The sequence below is a fragment of the Cornus florida genome, unplaced genomic scaffold (assembly GCF_030987335.1).
Source record: "Cornus florida cultivar Cherokee Brave unplaced genomic scaffold, ASM3098733v1 CherokeeBrave_3.0.0_Hap2_Chr01, whole genome shotgun sequence".
Lineage (NCBI taxonomy): Eukaryota > Viridiplantae > Streptophyta > Magnoliopsida > Cornales > Cornaceae > Cornus > Cornus florida.
Genome location: NW_026775571.1, coordinates 121,130,033 through 121,148,431, shown reverse-complemented (window position 1 = coordinate 121,148,431; position 18,399 = coordinate 121,130,033). Strand labels below are relative to the sequence as shown.

Below are 18,399 nucleotides of genomic sequence, written 5' to 3'. Positions count from 1 at the left end.
AGTTAATATCACAAATTGATTATAATTTACCCATCTTCGTAATGAACTTTATTTAGAGCGGTTATATATATTACTGTTTGATGTAGTCTTGATTGTCGTTTTCTTTCCTCATATATCAGGGAAATAAAAAACATTTAGAAAATTTTGTTTTGAGAAGAAGGGGATATTTGATTCAGTTCTCTAATTATTTTTTAGACAAAAGGTTGTTATGAACAAACTAGATTAATTACTTTATTTACCATACCACTAAACATCTTTTACCTCAGTTGTAGAAAGGACAAAAAATAATAATTCAAAATCATCAAAGGAATGTTCCAAGTTTATTCTTTAGATATATTTTTGGTTATATGAAAAGAGAAAAATTAACCAAACATGTCTAAAATAATTAGGAAAACCCAATTTTAATTTAATTACTCTTATATATATATATATAGGTATAATGTTTTGAAAATTTTAAACTATTTTCAGAAAATATAAAACTAAACATATCCCAAATTCTTACTTAATTGTGCGATTTTTTGGGCGTTTCCTAATTACCAAGTCTACCAGCCACATCAATAGTCCAATCACAAGTTAAACACATTCTTGCCTAAGCTAGACACACTCACTTCCCTCAAAATGGGGTGCAAAACATACCTTTTTAAGTTTTAATAAAATTAGCACGTCATAGTTTTGTATGCCTTGTGGCTAAAGTGTACGTATATGATTTATTAATTTACAGAAAAATAAAAATAAAAACATATAGTGTGTATATATACCAGGACCAAGACGACGAGGTATGTATGCCCAACTAAAATAAAGCAATTTAGGTCACAAGGTGAGAGGTAGTGAGCAGCAATGGCCACCAGTACTCCTTTGAAGCTGTTTTACATTTCTTTCATCATCATCTCCATCTTCACACCCCAAGTCCTTTCTTCTCAACAAGGATGTGGCGCGGAATCTGGTGACTGCATCGACAAATCGGCCGCTTTGCCACTCAAAATCATAGCCATCGTCGCTATACTAGTCACTAGCTTAATAGGTGTGTGCTTACCACTTTTAACACGTTCAATCTCAGCTTTAAGTCCTGATCGGAACCCTTTTGTGATCGTGAAGGCTTTTGCAGCCGGAATCATACTAGGGACCGGATTCATGCACGTGTTGCCGGACTCATTTGACATGTTATGGTCAAGCTGTTTGCCGGAAAAACCATGGCACAAGTTTCCTTTTACAGGTTTTGTTGCTATGTTGTCTGCCATAGTGACTCTAATGGTGGATTCAATGGCCACTAGTATATATGGTAAGAAAAATAATAGTCATGCTGCAGAGATTACACCGGAGAGTACTGATGTTGTCAAGAGAGATGATGATGAAGAGATAGCTACCATGAGTACTGCTCATGGACACCATCATGGGGTTATAAAGGAAATTGGAAGTGGAGGCTCACAACTACTGCGTTACCGTGTTGTTGCCATGGTCAGTTTTTAATTTAATTAAAAACTTACATTGTTAAACAATAATATAGTACGTACTTCATATAAACATGCGATTCATCTTAATTATATATATATATATATATATGAAACCTATTATATATGTGGGTGCAGGTACTAGAATTGGGAATTGTTGTTCATTCAGTGGTGATAGGGCTTTCACTGGGGGCCTCAAACAACACTTGCACCATAAAACCACTAGTGGCTGCTCTCTGCTTCCATCAATTGTTTGAAGGAATGGGCCTTGGTGGTTGCATCCTCCAGGTAATTAATTAATTAGATAGTCTATATATATATATATATGTCCTTAATTACATCTACAAGTTCAAAAATTAATCGATCCCCTGTATACATAAACTGATACATATGTGTGTGTGTGTGTGTGTGTGTGTGTGTATATATATGTAGGCTGAGTATAAGTTGTTGAAGAAGGCAGTGATGGTTTTCTTCTTCTCTGTAACAACTCCATTTGGGATTGCACTTGGGATAGCATTGTCCAACACATACAGAGAAAATAGCCCTAGCTCTTTGATCGCAGTTGGACTCCTAAATGCATCATCGGCTGGGCTTTTGATCTACATGGCTTTGGTGGATCTTCTTTCCGCTGATTTCATGGGTCCCAAGTTGCAAGGCAGCATCACCCTCCAAATTAAATCCTACATTGCAGTTCTTTTAGGTGCTGGTGGGATGTCTCTCATGGCCAAATGGGCTTAATTGACATCACCGTTAATTAGTCCTTGATATTGGCATGTATTTATGATGGATTGTGCAAAAAAAAAAAAAAACATAATAAATGTATTTATTTATACATGTATGATCCAAATGATGTTTTAAGAGTATTACTTTGACATTTCAACAGTAAAATAAATTTTCATTCCCATGATCGATCAGTACGTTGATGATGGATGGATGATTGCTTCTTGCTTTTCAATTTTCAAATTTTGATCCAATTTTGAAATATAACAGTTCCAATGGTGGTCATTGAGCGGTATGCACATACCATCACACTCAATGAAAATTTATCATATATCAATTTGTTGAGAGTATTTTTTATAAGTAGGTGTGACAAGTTTCATTAAACATCACACTCAATGAAAATTTATCATATATCAATTTGTTGAGAGTATTTTTTATAAGTAGGTGTGACAAGTTTCATTAAATAGTGTATTTTTATTAAGTGAGCATACTAATTAATGACGTGGATAGTCTGACTTAATATCTACTTACACACTATGAAGTATATCTACTATTCTTTTCATTTTATAGGCTACAGGGCTTATAAACTTTTTTAATTATTAATAAACCTTTTGGACCTTCATTTATGTTAAAAATATATACAAATCTAGGGGTGGAGCCAGGTTGTATCTCAGGGGGCATAATGTATTTGACAGGAAAAAAAAAACCAACCAACATGGCATATATAATTTTTTTCACATCAAAAGGCAAACAATAAAAACAAAAAATTATAGTAAAATCACAAATTTTTTAAGGAGCAGCTTAATATTCTTGATCTAATTCCTGTGATAGATTCATATAAAGTTGTGAACATAACAAAATTATACTGAAATTACTAAAATAGATGATAGATTCATGTGAACAAAACAAAACTTGGGTTTCCATATTATATATATATATATATATATATAATTGAGCATGTTTTACTTTCAAATTTAGAGAGAAAAAACCTGCAAATTGAGGGGTGAGTCGGTGATAGATTTACAGCAAAATAGAAGATTCATTCTAATTTCTATCTCTATATTTTGATTTTGATCACCTTCCAATTTTGATTATTCTGTTGAACTATTTAAATAGCAATTGCAGAAAATGAAATTGAAAATTGGAGCAAGGACAAGGGCGGAGAGAGCATGAATATTTTATACAAAGACCTCATTGTTTTTGTTCAGAATTTGATCACCACACATACCAACTACAAATTATAGTTCAGTATTCTTTTCTTCACCACTCAAACACACCACTAACAATTGTCTTCCACTTTAGACTCTAACCATACACAAAATACACTACTAAACATTATCTTCCCCTTTAGCCCTTACAAATTCTAGCATATTTTTACTTTAACTTTTCTTTTTAGTTAGTTTTATTATTTTTGAGGGGGGGCATTCTTGAACTTTCAAAACAAAATGCATATAATAATAGGGGGAGCATATGCCGCCCCCCCCCCCCCCCCCCGCGCGAGCATATGCTCCCTCCGCCCTATACCAATTGGATCTTGTAGGAATGCCCCCATTGAAAATTTTGAAATAGCCCCCATTAAAATTATGAAAAAACCCCTCTATAAAAATTTATAGCCCCTTATATAAATTTCTAAATCCGTCGCTAAATGCATCTAAAAATTTGACGTTTTATCATTTTCCTAAATTTTGTATTCTTATTAACATCACCATCAAAAACTTTTTGAGTCTATCTCAACAAGTAATATTATCTATCATGCAAATTAGCGTCAATTTATCATGGTGGTAAGCCTTTGTACCATTGGTAGGCTAATAGCTAGCAATCACAACGATGTGGTGTGCTTTGCATGTGATGATGATGGCGAGATGAAAAAATTAAAGAAAAAAGGAAAGAAAAGAAATTAATTAGGTGAGCATACTTATTAATGACATGTTATGTCTGGCTCATTCAATATCTACTGACACATTATGAAGTATATATACTATTCTTTTCATTTTATATGCTGAAGGGCTTATAAACTTTTTAAAATTACTAATAAATCTCTTGGACCTTCACTTACGTTAAAAATATATACCAATCGGATCTTGTAGGAATGCCCCCACTGAAATTATGAAAAAACCCCTTTATATAATTTTGTCCCCCCCTCATATAAATTTCTAATCTGTCCCTAAATGCATCTAAAAATTGGACGTTTTATCATATTCCTAAATTTTATATTCTTATTAACTTCACCATCTAAAATTTTTTAAGTCTGTCTCAACAAGTAATATTATCTAGGGTCAAGTGCAAAAAACACCATTAAGTATGTTTATAGTGCATATCACACCCTTCCCGTACAAAAAACACCCATTAAGTATGTTTATAGTGCATATCACACCATTCCCGTACAAAAAACACCCCTTAAGTTTCAATTTGGTGCAATCAAGTCCCTTTGCCACATTTTAAACTAAACTTGACTAAAGTACCCATAGTCAATAATTTTATAAAATATATAAAAATACAAAATTCTGTAAAAAGACTAAAAGAGTCAATAAACAGTACTTCGTCGTTTTGCACGCAGCTGTGATGAATAATTGCGGCGGTGATTCACTCGGAGGATTGACGGTGTAATATTTTTGTTTTTCACCATTTTCTAATTATTGGAATTTTCTGATTTTTCAAGTGTATTTTTATCTTTTCTCATTTTGCGTGTCGGACACTGTGGAGTGTGCCAGGTATGTCCGAGAGTTGGTCGGGACATTCCTTTAAGTTTAGAACTCTTAGAAATGTAAGGGTTGCCATTTCGGCATTTTCAATTTTCCGGACTGGAAAGTCCCGGGTGGGACCCGTTACTGGAATTGTTGCGTACAGGAGTTTTATTTGGGTCCAGTTGCACCTCATTTATTTTATTTTATGAGTTATATGTGGTTGTGAATTATTAAGTGTATATATATATATATATTGGTGGTGGAAATTAAAAAGAAACAAAAAAAAGATTTATTTTAAGTGGGACCCACAAGAATTTTTATAGAAATTGGGCTAAAGATCACTTTTTGCCACATTTTTTCTTCTTTCTTTTTCTCTCTCCCGGGTGGTCTCTCTCTCTTTCTTATATTCATTTTCCTTTTTCTTTTCTTTTTTACTTTAAGCTTCAAAATTTGATTTCTCTCTCACCTTTGAGAGATTTTTGATGCTGTTTGCGGTAAATTGAAGGGCATGATGAGATCTACGATTTGATCTGAGCAAATCCTTATTTGGCCAACTTTGAAATTTCAAGATTAGGGCACAAAATTGGGGTTTTTTTTGCATCTCTTGAGGTAGGGGTCCGCAATCCACATTTTCTTGTACCTTTGTGAGTTATTCTACTTGATTTGTCACCTAACATGCGATATTTGTGTTGATTTCTTTGATAATAACCTAATTGTTGTAAGTGAGATATTTGATTTTGTGTGTTGGTTGATATTATGTGATTTAACATGCTTAAGTGGTAGTGTTTCATGTCTATGAAGATTATATTGTTAAATTTCATAATATGAAGGCTTGATATTTCTTTTGGGATTTTCTTGTATAATATGCTATGTGAATTGAACTGGAATTAGATGTATGAAAATGGATCTTGGCATGACATGAAATGGCATGATGCATTCATGCATGAGCATTGGAGAGAAAATGAAAAGAAAATTGTTTTTGAAAGAAACAAAAGAAAATGTTTTGGGAAAAGTTTTGATGAAAAGTTTGTGAAAACCCGGTCGCTTAGGAGATTACCTATGGGTCCGTGGGGTTAGTGTGACCTAGAGGGGATTAGGAAGATTGCCTTAGCGTGGTTGAGTTAACTGGCCCCAAATGACGCCTTGGAGCTTGCCTTGTGGTCAGGGACAGTTAGTCAATCCTCTTCTCGTGCCGCCATGGAGCTGCCATGGGACGGGTTGCATTAACGGTTTAGAAATGATGACAGAAATTATTTTTTGGAAAATGGGGAGTGACATGCATGACATTGTATCCCATTGCACGATATGACTCGTTATGACTTGGATTGTTTGTTGTTGATATTATGGTTATCTTTCTCCCCTGAGTTGTATGATCCTATTTTCTTTTGCTCTATTCATTTTATGGATTCACGGGCACCTCCTATTGAGCTTTATGCCCATCCTTTTATTATTAACATTTTTTCAGGGCATGGCAAAGTAGTGGCGGACAATAATCCACCACCTGTGTAGATGGGTTGACGGACTTGGACTCTTTAGTGTTTAATGTTTATTTCACCCCTTTCTGTTGTAAATAGTATTAGGGTCATTTTATATATATCATATGGTTGGAAATAGTCTTTAGACCATTCATTTGTATTTTGTAGTCTCATCATGATTTCAATACCCATGTAAGGCCTTTAAGGCCATATTTTTTATGTATGACGGGTTTGCTTAATTTTGATGGTGTATCGGACTCATGTATGACTTTATTTTATTTTAGTATTACTTAAATGTGTTAGTTTCACCATTAAATGGAAGAATTGGGACAGGTTTGGGCCTTGAGTAAGGTCACCAAAGGACCAAAGTAGTGCTAAGGAGCATAAGATTTCAATTTTAGGTTATTTGGGGCGATTTTGGGGTTTTGGGCATCTTGAACCGGTTCAGCCTCATTGAACCGGTTCAAGGGGGGACCTTGGGTTCAAGAATGAGCATTCTGCCCATCTTGAATTGGTTCAAGATTCTTGAACCGGTTCAAGTCCCCCAGTGCACTGTTTTGTCTTCTTCAGTTGACAACTTGGGATGTTTGACTTCGGACGGTCATAACTTCTTCGTTGGAACCCAAATAGGGTCATTCTTGAGCCCATTTTCAAGGATTTTAAGTTAGTTTTCCAATGACACCAACCTCATCCTCAAATTCCATCATTTAGGGAGTTATGGTCATTTTAGTGGGTAATTTTGGGAATTCTTATCCGATGACCGTAGAACTTCACCTATCATCATGGAATGTCTAGAATAATTGTTTTAAATCTCATTTGACTAATTTGAGGTCTTATTACCCTCTCATATCATAAAATGACCAATTTGCCCTTGGTGTGTCCTTGGGTTTGGTTAAGGACCCGATTAGTGATCCGGACTTCCGGTTTTAGTCACTACAGACAGCGGCTCAGAGAACTTGACTTTAGATGATGTCGGCCGTGATGGAGCGACGGCGAGCTCGACTTTGATGATGGAGGCGGTGGCGAGATCGACTTTGATGGAGTGACGGCAGAGAGGACGGACGGTGGTGAGAAGACGGGCTCGGTTATGGAGAGCTCGGCCGTGGATGACTCGGCAGCGAGCTCGGCCGGTAGAATCGGTGGTCGGCGAGCAAGGAAGGCTTAAAATTTTGGATTCTAGTCCGGTTAAAATTTTAGGGCTTAAAACTTCAATCTAAAAACAATCAAATCAACTTCCTCAATTTACCTGCCATTGATTAAAAAAAAAAATGATCTTCTTTTCTTGAGGTGGATTCGTTTCTGCCATTCCCAAAGTTTATTGTCCAAGTTCTCGATACGATGCTTGGACCCTTAATAATAGAAAGATGTGTGAAAAAAGGCCTCTTTTCATCCCCTTATATATATGGTGCTCAGACCTCCAGTAGCAGCTGCTGAAATGGAAACGACATACACAGTCCATAACATTTAGTTCTATAGATTCTCTCTTTATTCTTTAATTTCATTCTTTAAAGAAAAAGAGTTGGAGTTGGAAACACCGTCTAATAGTTCCAAACACTTCCAAACTCCTCAATCTGATCACAATCTTTTGCATCGAAAACATAGCCCTGTAACACCCCTCGTGAAAAGGAAAGGAAGTTGAGAAAAAGACAGGTGCGCGCACGGTCCGATAACTACTTTAGTGGCTGAAATAGAGTTGGCTTACTCGCTTGCTGGGTTTAGCCGGACCAGCACTAAAAAAAGAATGACGTCAAAATTGTAATAACCCTAATTTTAAAAGGACAGTCTTGGAATTTATTTTAATTATTTATGTGCATTTTTTTTTAATTAAATTGTTTAATTGCTTGTATTTTTAGATTTAATTGTTTAAATTACAATTTTTTTTTTTTTTTTAGTTAATTGATTGTATTGTTTTCTTTTATTGTAAATTGTTTTAAATTAAATAGGCTTATTTTGTTTTTAATTGACTTAATTGATAACTGGTTTTATTTGTTTTTAATTGACTTAATTGATAATTGGTTTTATTTAATTATTTTTCTTTGAAGTATTGTAAATGTTAATTAATTAAATAAGCTAATTGGTTTAAATTAGGATTAAATTAGGATTGTTTTCTTTTCTGTACGTCCACGTTGTAGCCGACTTAGGATTGGTATAGAATTAGACTTAGGGTTTTACATGGTGCCTATATATATTGTATTATACGTATGTTTAGGGTTACAACCAAAACCCTATTCACGTATACAGTGAGACAGAGGGAAATAGAGAAGTAGAGAGGAAAACTTGAGAGGTTTATAGAGAGGTTGAAGGAGAAGGGAGTGGAGTGTTTCTGGGTAGAACAAAGAGCACCGGAGGTGTGGAACAAGAGTCTTGGTCGTGGACAGAAGCATCGGAGACAGTGGGTTAGAGTTTCAAATCTGAAACTCAAAGGCAAGTCTTGTTCTTCTCTTTCCCTTTAATTCATGTTCTGTGCATGCCTAGTAGACTCCAGGGTTTTATCAAGCATTAAATAGATTAAGTTGAAGTTAATATTAATCTTGAAAGCATGTTTGAATCAACTGTTAAAACGTTGCATTAATCTGTTTTGTAGGCAGTTGCTCTGTTTAAAAAAAAAAATAAGCTGTTTGCGTGAGTTTTAATTTTGCTTAACCTTATGTATTTGGGATTAAATGCATGATTTTATTGGATTCTAAGGCTTCAATTGAACCCTTAAATAAGCAATAAAAATTACACAGAGTCGCTGCACTTCGCCGTAGGCGAAGAATATACACAGAATAGAGGATACTCCCAACGGTGGAGAGGCGGCTCCGCAAGGGGGTGGAGTCGGCTCCACAAGGGTAGAGCCGGTTCCAATAAAGGGTGGAGCCGGCTCCACCTAGGAGTACGGACTTTATATATTTATTATATGTGCCATGGTATGAGCTTGAGTCTGAGGACCATGGTTAGGGTGCGTATATCGCCTAAGATGGATAACTGGACATAGGTGTTGTTCCTTGGTAGGTCTAGGTACTCATGCCCACCTTAGGGTGCGTATTTGCATGTTGCCTTCTATTCAGGCTGAGACAGACCTACTGGACTAGCGAGCGTCCTATAGTGTGTACTTTATACTTATATGGACTACTCTAGATATTGTTGAGTCTTCCTAGGATGTATCTGTGTATCGGATTACTGTATGGATTGTAATAGATCAGGACTTGCATGTGGGCCTGACCCATTTCTTTATTTTTCAGGTGTTCGTTAATTCCAGGGTTAGAGCTTGGACGTGCAGAGCAGATACAAATATTCATTCCTCCGACTATGTAGGAATCTTCTTTATGTTAGCTTTAGATTTTATTTTTATTATTTCAGTTTCGGTTTGAGAATCTTTAATAAGGGGTCCAATGGATGGATTCCTAAGTTGTAAACTTATGGAGTTTGGATTTAATAGATTTCAATAATTATATTATTTTAAGAATTTTCAATTAGCGTTCTTTCAGCTTATTATTTTTATTTCTTATTTTATCTTGTGTTCTGTATTCGGTTACATATTAATTGTTTGATATCCCTCGGGTTTGGGCCTGGACCTGATCAACCCGTGTCTCGGATCTGAGGGGTATCACAAAAATCACCCTTCTTGTGGGGTTATGGGAGTCGACCCAATTATGATGGACATGAACAAACTTTCTGGTTAAGAATGGAGAGTTATGTTTGGATTGAGTTTTACAGAGTATAGAGAAAATGATGGGTATTTTCGGAAGACTAAAAGGGCAAAATGGGTATTACAGAAATAATTTATGTCAGAGGGGTAATTTTGCACAATTTTAAAAGATTAGGGGTATTTATTTCACATTTTTTCAAATAGGGGGTAAAAGTGCTACTCCAAGTATACTTGAGGGGTGTTTTCTGCACTTCCCCGTATTATCTATCATGCAAATTATCGTCAATATATTATGGTGGTAAGCCATTGTACCATTGGTAGGCTGGTAGCTATCAATCACAACGATGTGGTGTGGTTTGCATGTGATGATGATGGCAAGAGGCAAAAATTAAAGAAAAAAGAAAGAAAAGAAATTAATTAGGTGAGCATACTTATTAATGACGTGTTATGTTTGACTCATGACTCAATATCTACTGCCACACTATGAAGTATATCTACTATTATTTTCATTTTATAGGCTGAAGGGCTTATAAACATTTTTTAATTATTAATAAATCTCTTGGGCCTTCATTTTTATTAAAAATATATATTAATCGGATCTGGTAGGAATGCCCCCACTGAAATTATGAAAAAACCCCTCTATATAAATTTGTCCCCCCTCATATAAATTTGTCCCTAAATGTATCTAAAAATTGAACGTTTTATCATTTTCCTAAATTTTATATTCTTATTAACTTCACCATTTAAAACTTTTTGAGTCCGTCTCAATAAGTAATATTTTATATCATGCAAATTATCGTCAATCTATCACAGTGGTGAGCCTTGGTACCATTGGTAGGCTGGTTGCTAGCAATCACAACGATGTGGTGTGGTTTGAATATGATGATGATGGCGAGAGTAAATAATTAAAGAAAAAAGGAAAGAAAAAAAATTAATTAGGTAAGCATACTTATTAATGTCGTGTTATGTCTGGCTTACTCAATATCTACTGACACACTATGAAGTATATGTACTATTCTTTTCATTTTATTGGCTGAAGAGCTTATAAACTTTTTTTAATTATTAATAAATTTCTTGTACCTTCATTTATGTTAAAAAATATATACGAATCGGATCTTGTAGGAATGCCCCCACTAAAATTATGAAAAAACCCCTTTATATAAATTTGTCCCCCCCCCCTTATATAAATTTCTAATCTATCCCTAAATGCATCTAAAAATTGGATGTTTTATCATTTTTCTAAATTTTATATTCTTTTTAACTTCACTGATGAGCGCCGAAAAGTGCGTATTTAAACCTCTTAAGCTTAGACATTCTAGTACCTTCATCTATCTTACTTTACCATTTTAGATTGATTTCATATTATTTCCATTTTCAGGCACTTATCCCGAAAATAAGCTAACTCAGCCAAATAAAAGTAGAAATGAAGCAATTCTGGGATGAATCAAAGAAAGGAGCCAAGTAGAAGCAAAATGAAGCAAAAGGTGGAATTCAACATCTTTGATTGATCGATCAATCCAACATGATCAATCTCAGCACTTCAAGATGGATCAGAGCCATGATGACATTTTCAGAGATTTCAAAAGTTCGATCGATCCAACATCATTCTTCGATCGATCGAACTACATTGTCCTTATACAAATGGTTGATCTTATTTAGTTGTACCACCCTACCAACCACTTTTGTCCTTTTCCCAAAAATATCTTTGAAATATCTCAGATTTGTTTTTATCCAAAAAGGCGCTGCCATTAAGGATCGATCCAACTTCAGTTCGTTAGATCTCAGCTATGTTCGATTGATCCAAGTCCAAGGTTCGATCGATCGAACTTCCTCCAGTGCAAAAAAGTTAAATTTCCAGCTCATTGAAAGCTATCCTTATCCAATCATTGGGGAATATTTTGTGTACGACCCCAGCTCATTTTGTGTATCACTTGACCTACCTATATATATAATATGATACACTTTTTGAGGAGGAGATACTTAGCATTCTTAAGATTCATGCATCACAATAGAGGCTATTCTTAGGGAGGAAGAAAGAAGGAGAAGGCTAAAGACACAAGTTTGGGAGCTCTTCATCAACCAAGGAGTAAATTTCTTCCATAGAGTTTTCCCTTGAGGATTGGAGAAGCATTACCATGAGTGGCTAGACATCCTCTTGGGGGCTAGTGTTAGCCCCAAGCATGCTTTCTACATCTTGATTTTGTGTATTATTGAAGGATTAGTGTTGTAATACATGTTTTGGCACTTTTATATATACAGATCTTGTTTATTCAATGATTTATGTGGTTTAATTCTTCCAATTGATCATTTTATTCTATCCATATGTCTATGTATGCTAGAATAAATGTTCGTGTGTTTGTCTCTATTTCTTGTGTTATTGATGCATGTCTATGTGTATTAATGCCATAGATCTAGAGATTGTCAAGACATAGTGTTTAATGGATGCTCTTGTAATTTTCTTGATGGTTCATGCTCATTTCTTGATGGATTGTGCCTCTCCCTTAGCTTAATTAGTTTAATTTCATGTCATTAGCCTAATTGTAGTGTAGTGGTAGCATAGTTGTTAGATGGGAGGATAATCCATGCTTGTTGTTTGATGTTCCATACTTTTGAATGCAAGTAGCATATGTCTCTAACCTTGTGGTGTATTTGGCTTGTGAGCTTAGTGAAAGGATTAATGACTTGCTAGATATATTGTGCTTTTCACATGTTACTTAGACAATATATACTTAATTATTAGATATATTGTGCTTTTCACATGTTGATTAGACAACATATACTTAATTGGTCACTCTTACTAATTGAATCAACCAAACACACACACACACATCAATATTGCAACACACATTTCCCTCATTAGCCACTTGTTAAGGGTGTAGAAAAGTATTATTTGGTAGTGACTTCTGAACCCCAAGATCTCTCTCTCTTACTTACTCTTTATTGCATTCAATTATTTAATTTAATTTGCTCTCTAGTTTAATCAACCAACCAACTATTTGTTTGATCACTCGACTTACTAACCCTAATAGTGATTCCACAAACTAGTACGACAACTCAATCCCTTGGGACGATCCCTTCTCACTCATACTACATAGTATAGGTGTTAAGCGGTTTATAAATTTAAATTATGGTGTGCACTTGACACTAATTTACAAATTCAAAGTTTTATGCATTGTTTTGTGCACACACCCGCAGAGCCACCATAGTTTTTGGCGCCGTTGCCGGGGATTAGGCAACGTCGTATTTGCGGAATCAATTTGGAATTAGTACTCTTTTGATCGTGTCTTTACTTAGTTTTCAATTTTTGTTGCTTATTGTGTTTGTTCATCTTTGACAAGGTGCATTGAACTAGGATTTAAGCAAAGGAGCATTCAAGCAAGTAAGGAAAAATGCTAAAAATTTAAATATTTTTTGCTAAGCTAAGCTAAATTTGGAGTTGAAGTGCTAAAGGACCTTTATGAGACTTTCTTTACTCAATCCTTTAGTTAAATCGTCGGCCCGTATGGAGGCTTGTTTTTAAATTCTTAGATAAATCGTGAGCCCGCGTGGAGGTATTCTTAATTGTTCTTTGCATCATTGTTGTTAAAGCATAGGAGTATGGGTTAAGTGTTTGTGGAGGAAGTTTCATTGAATTGTTGTGAAGTCGAACTGCTTATTCATTCATTGTGTTTGTGAGTTTTACATTATGCATGCATAGTCGTAGATCATTAAGACCAACTCTTGTCCCTTTTGATTTGCATATTGAATCCGTAGTTAGAAATCCTAGGGAAAGAGGAAGTTCTAGTTCTACCCAATCCATTACATCAATGGAAGGCCATAATGAAGAGCATGTGGAAGACCTTGGTCACATAGACCAATAAGGTATCCTCCATCCAAATGTGCATCATGAGAATATTCTAGTACCATTAGACATGCATAGGCCATTCATTCACCAACCACAACAACAACAAGGCCAAGTTCCATTTAGAATGCCAAGGCCAATGTATGCTCCACAACCTCCCATCATTCAAGGAAATCAAAATCAAGGTGTCCATGTTATACCACCAATTGCTAATCCTCCCCCTGCTTTAAGAGATCACTATGTGCCTAATGAATACAATGCACCCACATGCATTTAATTGCCACCATTTAGAGCACATCACTATGAAATTAAGCCACAAACCATTCAAATGCTTCCTAACTATCATGGACTTCCAAGTGAAGAACCTTACAAGCATTTGGATGAGTTTTTAGAAATATGTTCCACCGTAAAATATACGGACATGCCGGAAGAGGTCTTAAGGCTTAAACTTTTTCCATTCACCTTAAAAGACAAGGCAAAGTATTGGTTTAACAATCTTAGGCATTTTTCAATCACTTTTTGGGTAGAAATGCAACAAGAGTTCTTGAAGAAGTACCATCCGATTTCTAAGACTAATGCCATGAGAGCCTCAATTCAAGAATTTTCGCATGGGGATGGAGAAACATTTCATGAGGCATTGGAATGCTTTAATGAATTGCTTAGGAAGTGTCCACATCATGACATGCCCAAATGGCAATTAGTTCAATATTTCTTTGAGAGCCTATCGGACAATTATAAAGGCATGGTTGATGCTTCCATGAGTGGCTCTTACATTGATAGGCATGAGGATGACGTGTAGCGTCTTTATGAGAGCATGAGTGAAAATTCTTTGCATAGAACATTATCATCCAAGAATGGTATAAATTCACTGGGTAGGAAGAGTGTTGGCTTACATCAAGTCGACTATTCAAATGAAATAGCCGTCGAAATGAAGTCTTTATCTCTAAGGTTTGATCAATTTTTGATTAACCAAAACATGGCGAACCAAGTATCTTCCTTCCCTAACCATTCTCATCGTGCGTCGAATGAATCATGTATGACTTGTTCTAGTGTTCTTCATTCTACTTCTCATTGTCCTCACGGACAAGTGCAAAATGAATCTAATGAACAAGTCAATGCAGCTTTTGTGAACTAAGGGAATAATCTTTATGGTACTCATTATAATCCAAGTTGGAGAAATCATCCGAATTTCTCTTGGAAAAATCAATTAAGGAGAGGGCTCAAACCCTTCCCAATGCGGTTTTCAAGGGAAGTACATTCCACCTCCACTTCAAAGCCAAGTATCCCAAGGTTATAGATCTTATCAATCATAAGGAAATCAATTTGTTAACTCTCATTTTCCCAACCAATTTTATTCCCAAGGAAATGCTAGAAGTCTCGCATTTGAAGAAAAAGTTTTGAATGCTTTGGGCACTCTTGAGGCAAACACACAATTATTTCATTCCCACTCTCAATCTATTGTGAAGCTAGAAACCCAAGTAGGGCAAATAGGAAACACTCTTAATGCAAGAGAGAAGAGAAAGATGCCTATGAATGCCCCATCTAAGCAACAATGTGTTGTGGAAACCCATTCTTCATCGGAAGGCCACACCATTGAGCATGTTAATGCGGTGATTACCTTGCGGAGTGATAGGATTGTGGACAACCAAGTGGGTATGTCCAATGAAGAGAGTGAACTGGTGCAACCACGAGTTGACACCCTTCCCGTTTCATATCATATTCCTCCTTTATTGCATATACATGACCTTGTAAATGAGAAAGCTTTAAAATGTGATTTGAAGAATGATTTTGAAAATGATTTGAAAAAAGATTTGCCGAAAAATGAATTTGAAAAGGTTTTGTTGAAAAATGATTTGAAACAAAGTGATTTAAAAAATTCTTATGTTGAAGAGTTTTCAACAGAAAATGCTGAAAAAGTGTTTGAGCCAAAAGCTTCATTTTCGAATACCTTAAAAGGATCCATTTCAAAAGACAAACAAAAGGCAAAAACCAATGAAATCATGGAAATGTTTAGGCAAGTGAAAGTCAATCTTCCACTTTTGAATGCAATCAAGTAAATTTCGGCTTATGCCAAATTCGTGAAAGACTTGTGCACCAAAAAGTGGAAGAATAAGAGCCAAATACCAAGAAAAGTGGTTTTAACCGAGCAAGTGAGCTTAATTTTGCAACATAATACTTTACCAAAGTTTAAGGACCCCGGTTCACCTACTACTTCATGCATTATTGGTGATCATATCATTAATCGGACGCTTCTTGACTTAGGAGCAAGTGTTAACCTTCTCCCATACTCGGTTTATGTCAAATTGGGCCTAAGTGAATTAAAACCAACATCAGTAGTTTTACAACTTGCCGACCGATCCATTAAGAAGCCTAGGGGTATCATTGAGAATGTTTTAATAAAGATTGACAAATTTTTCTTCCCCGTTGATTTCGTTGTCGTTGACACGGAATTGGTCCCCAATCCTAAAAGCCAAATTGCCGTTATCCTTGGCCGTCCTTTATTGGAAACCGCTAATACCAACATCAATTGTAGGATGGGAATAATGAAAATCTCATTTGGCCACATGAAGGTGAAGTTGAATATCTTCAATCCCATACCAAACTCATTTGATAAATATGAAGGAGAGATTAATGTTGTAAATAAATGTTATGATCTTCAATGTCAAGGAAGTGAGCTTTTGTGTAAGACCAAAACTTCAAAGGGATCATCTTCAACCTTGCATTCTCAAAGTGTTGTTTCAAATTATTGCTTTGAAAGGGCATGGAAGCCCAAAGATTGTGATTGCATTGACAAGGGATCAAAACCTTCTTTTGAGCTAAATTCAACAAGTTCTTCAAAAAACCATTTGTTGGGTGGAGTTCAAAGCATCTATCACCCCAACAAGGAGGGGATGCATTACAAGATCTTTGATCCGGGCTAAACGAGCCCAATGTCTTGCTAGAGACGTTAAAGACTAGCACGACATTTCGTAGGGTGTCAAAACCCTATTCCTCCCTCATTTCTATCTTTAATTTCATTTCTTGCGAAGTCTAGATATTTGTTTTTAGTTCATATGCATTGCTAGGAACTGAGATTAGGATTGCATGAGCTTTCATGTTGGAGTTGAGCATTTTGCATAAGTTCAATCAATCTCAAATGAGAGTTCGATCGATCGAACTTCTATCTGCATCCAACACTTAGAAAAAATTTCGACCTGCATCAACCTGCATCCAAATCACCTCTCTGTCCCATCGTTCGAACTTGTTCACAGATCGATCATAACTTTTTCGATCGATCCAAACCTCAAATTCGATCGATCTTGAGTTCCAACACTTAGCCAAATTTTTGAACTAAAAACTTACATATTTTTGCTCTCTGTCAGATCGATCGAACATTTTGTTCAGATCGATCTCAGTTCTTCATCTCACCATCTTTGACTTTATTTGACTTTTTAATTTTCAAAAATCCAAAAATATTTTTATTTTATTTTCCAAAAATACCAAAAAGATTTTCTTTTATTTACTTAAATTTTCAAATTAAACAAAAAGAAAAAAAGAGAAAAAAGAGATTTTACTTTATTAAAAAAAAAAAAATTATTTTCTTTTATTTTTATTTTTATTCTTATTTTTCAAAAATCCAAAAATATTTTCTGTTTTCAAATTTTAATTTTCAATTTTCAATTTTAGTTTTTAATTTTTCAAAAATTTCAAAAAAATTTCAAAAATACTTTGAAGAGAGATCATCACAGTTCGATCAATCTGAAATCTCAGTTCGATCGATCGAATTGGACAGGAACGGATTTTAAAAATAGAACCTGAGGGTCTCAAGATCGATTCATTAGATCAATCTCACCCTTTCTCATCCTCACAAACCCTCGTCGCCACTGTGCATCCACCCATCTTTATCATCATTTCTGGCAAGATCCGGTGAGCGTTGACTTCTCTCTTCTCTCGGATTCCATCACCCCCTTCGCATCTCCACTTCTCTTTTCATTTGGGGTAAGATCCAAACCCCATCTTTAAATCTAAGCTTCGAATTGATGCATAAATGTTTTATATTCTAGATCTAGGTTGCTTAAATGTTCAAATCATCCATTGATAAAGCTTGAAGCATGTTATATATATGTGTGTATATAAATTTGTATATATGTGTATATATTTGAGTTTTGATTTGATTTGTGGGAGTATGGGTTTTTTAAAGTGACTAGGATTGAGGAATTATTGTGTTGATGGGCCCACGACCATGTCGTGAAGGCCCTGTGTCATCCAAGTCACAGATCTATAACTTTTCGACTTCATCTTCGCATAGTTCGATCGATTGAATTTCAATCTCAGATCGATCTGGTGAGATCGATCGAACTCATTTTTTTCAGTTTCTCAGATCGATCGAAGTTTTGAGATCGATCTCACATTTTTTATGATCAATCGAACTTCACAAATTTCATACACACATTCCATGCATCTTATCTTATGTCATGCTATCTTATATGTACCCAATGCCTGTGATATTCCACATTGGATGCATTTCATACTCATACTGCTTAGCATGTTCACATCCTGTCACTTGCATAGATTCATGTCATATATGTTTTGTCTATCTTATTTGACATGTATGTTTATA

At 35.3% G+C, this 18,399-nt stretch overlaps 1 protein-coding gene across 1 annotated transcript; it reads left to right on the top strand.

The window, feature by feature from the left end:
- Positions 1-796: 796 nt before the first annotated feature.
- LOC132272364 (fe(2+) transport protein 1-like) lies at positions 797-2,411 on the top strand. The gene is made up of 3 exons (XM_059773539.1): positions 797-1,455; positions 1,587-1,736; positions 1,881-2,411. The coding sequence occupies exons 1-3, from the start codon at positions 838-840 to the stop codon at positions 2,184-2,186; spliced, it is 1,074 nt and encodes a 357-aa protein (XP_059629522.1). The 5' UTR covers positions 797-837; the 3' UTR covers positions 2,187-2,411.
- Positions 2,412-18,399: the final 15,988 nt, after the last annotated feature.

Coding starts and splice junctions, on each gene's coding strand:
- LOC132272364 (XM_059773539.1), top strand. CDS start 838: ATGGCCACCAGTACTCCTTTGAAGCTGTTTTACATTTCTTTCATCATC. Junction 1,456..1,586: donor GTTACCGTGTTGTTGCCATG/GTCAGTTTTTAA, acceptor ATGTGGGTGCAG/GTACTAGAATTGGGAATTGT. Junction 1,737..1,880: donor TTGGTGGTTGCATCCTCCAG/GTAATTAATTAA, acceptor ATATATATGTAG/GCTGAGTATAAGTTGTTGAA.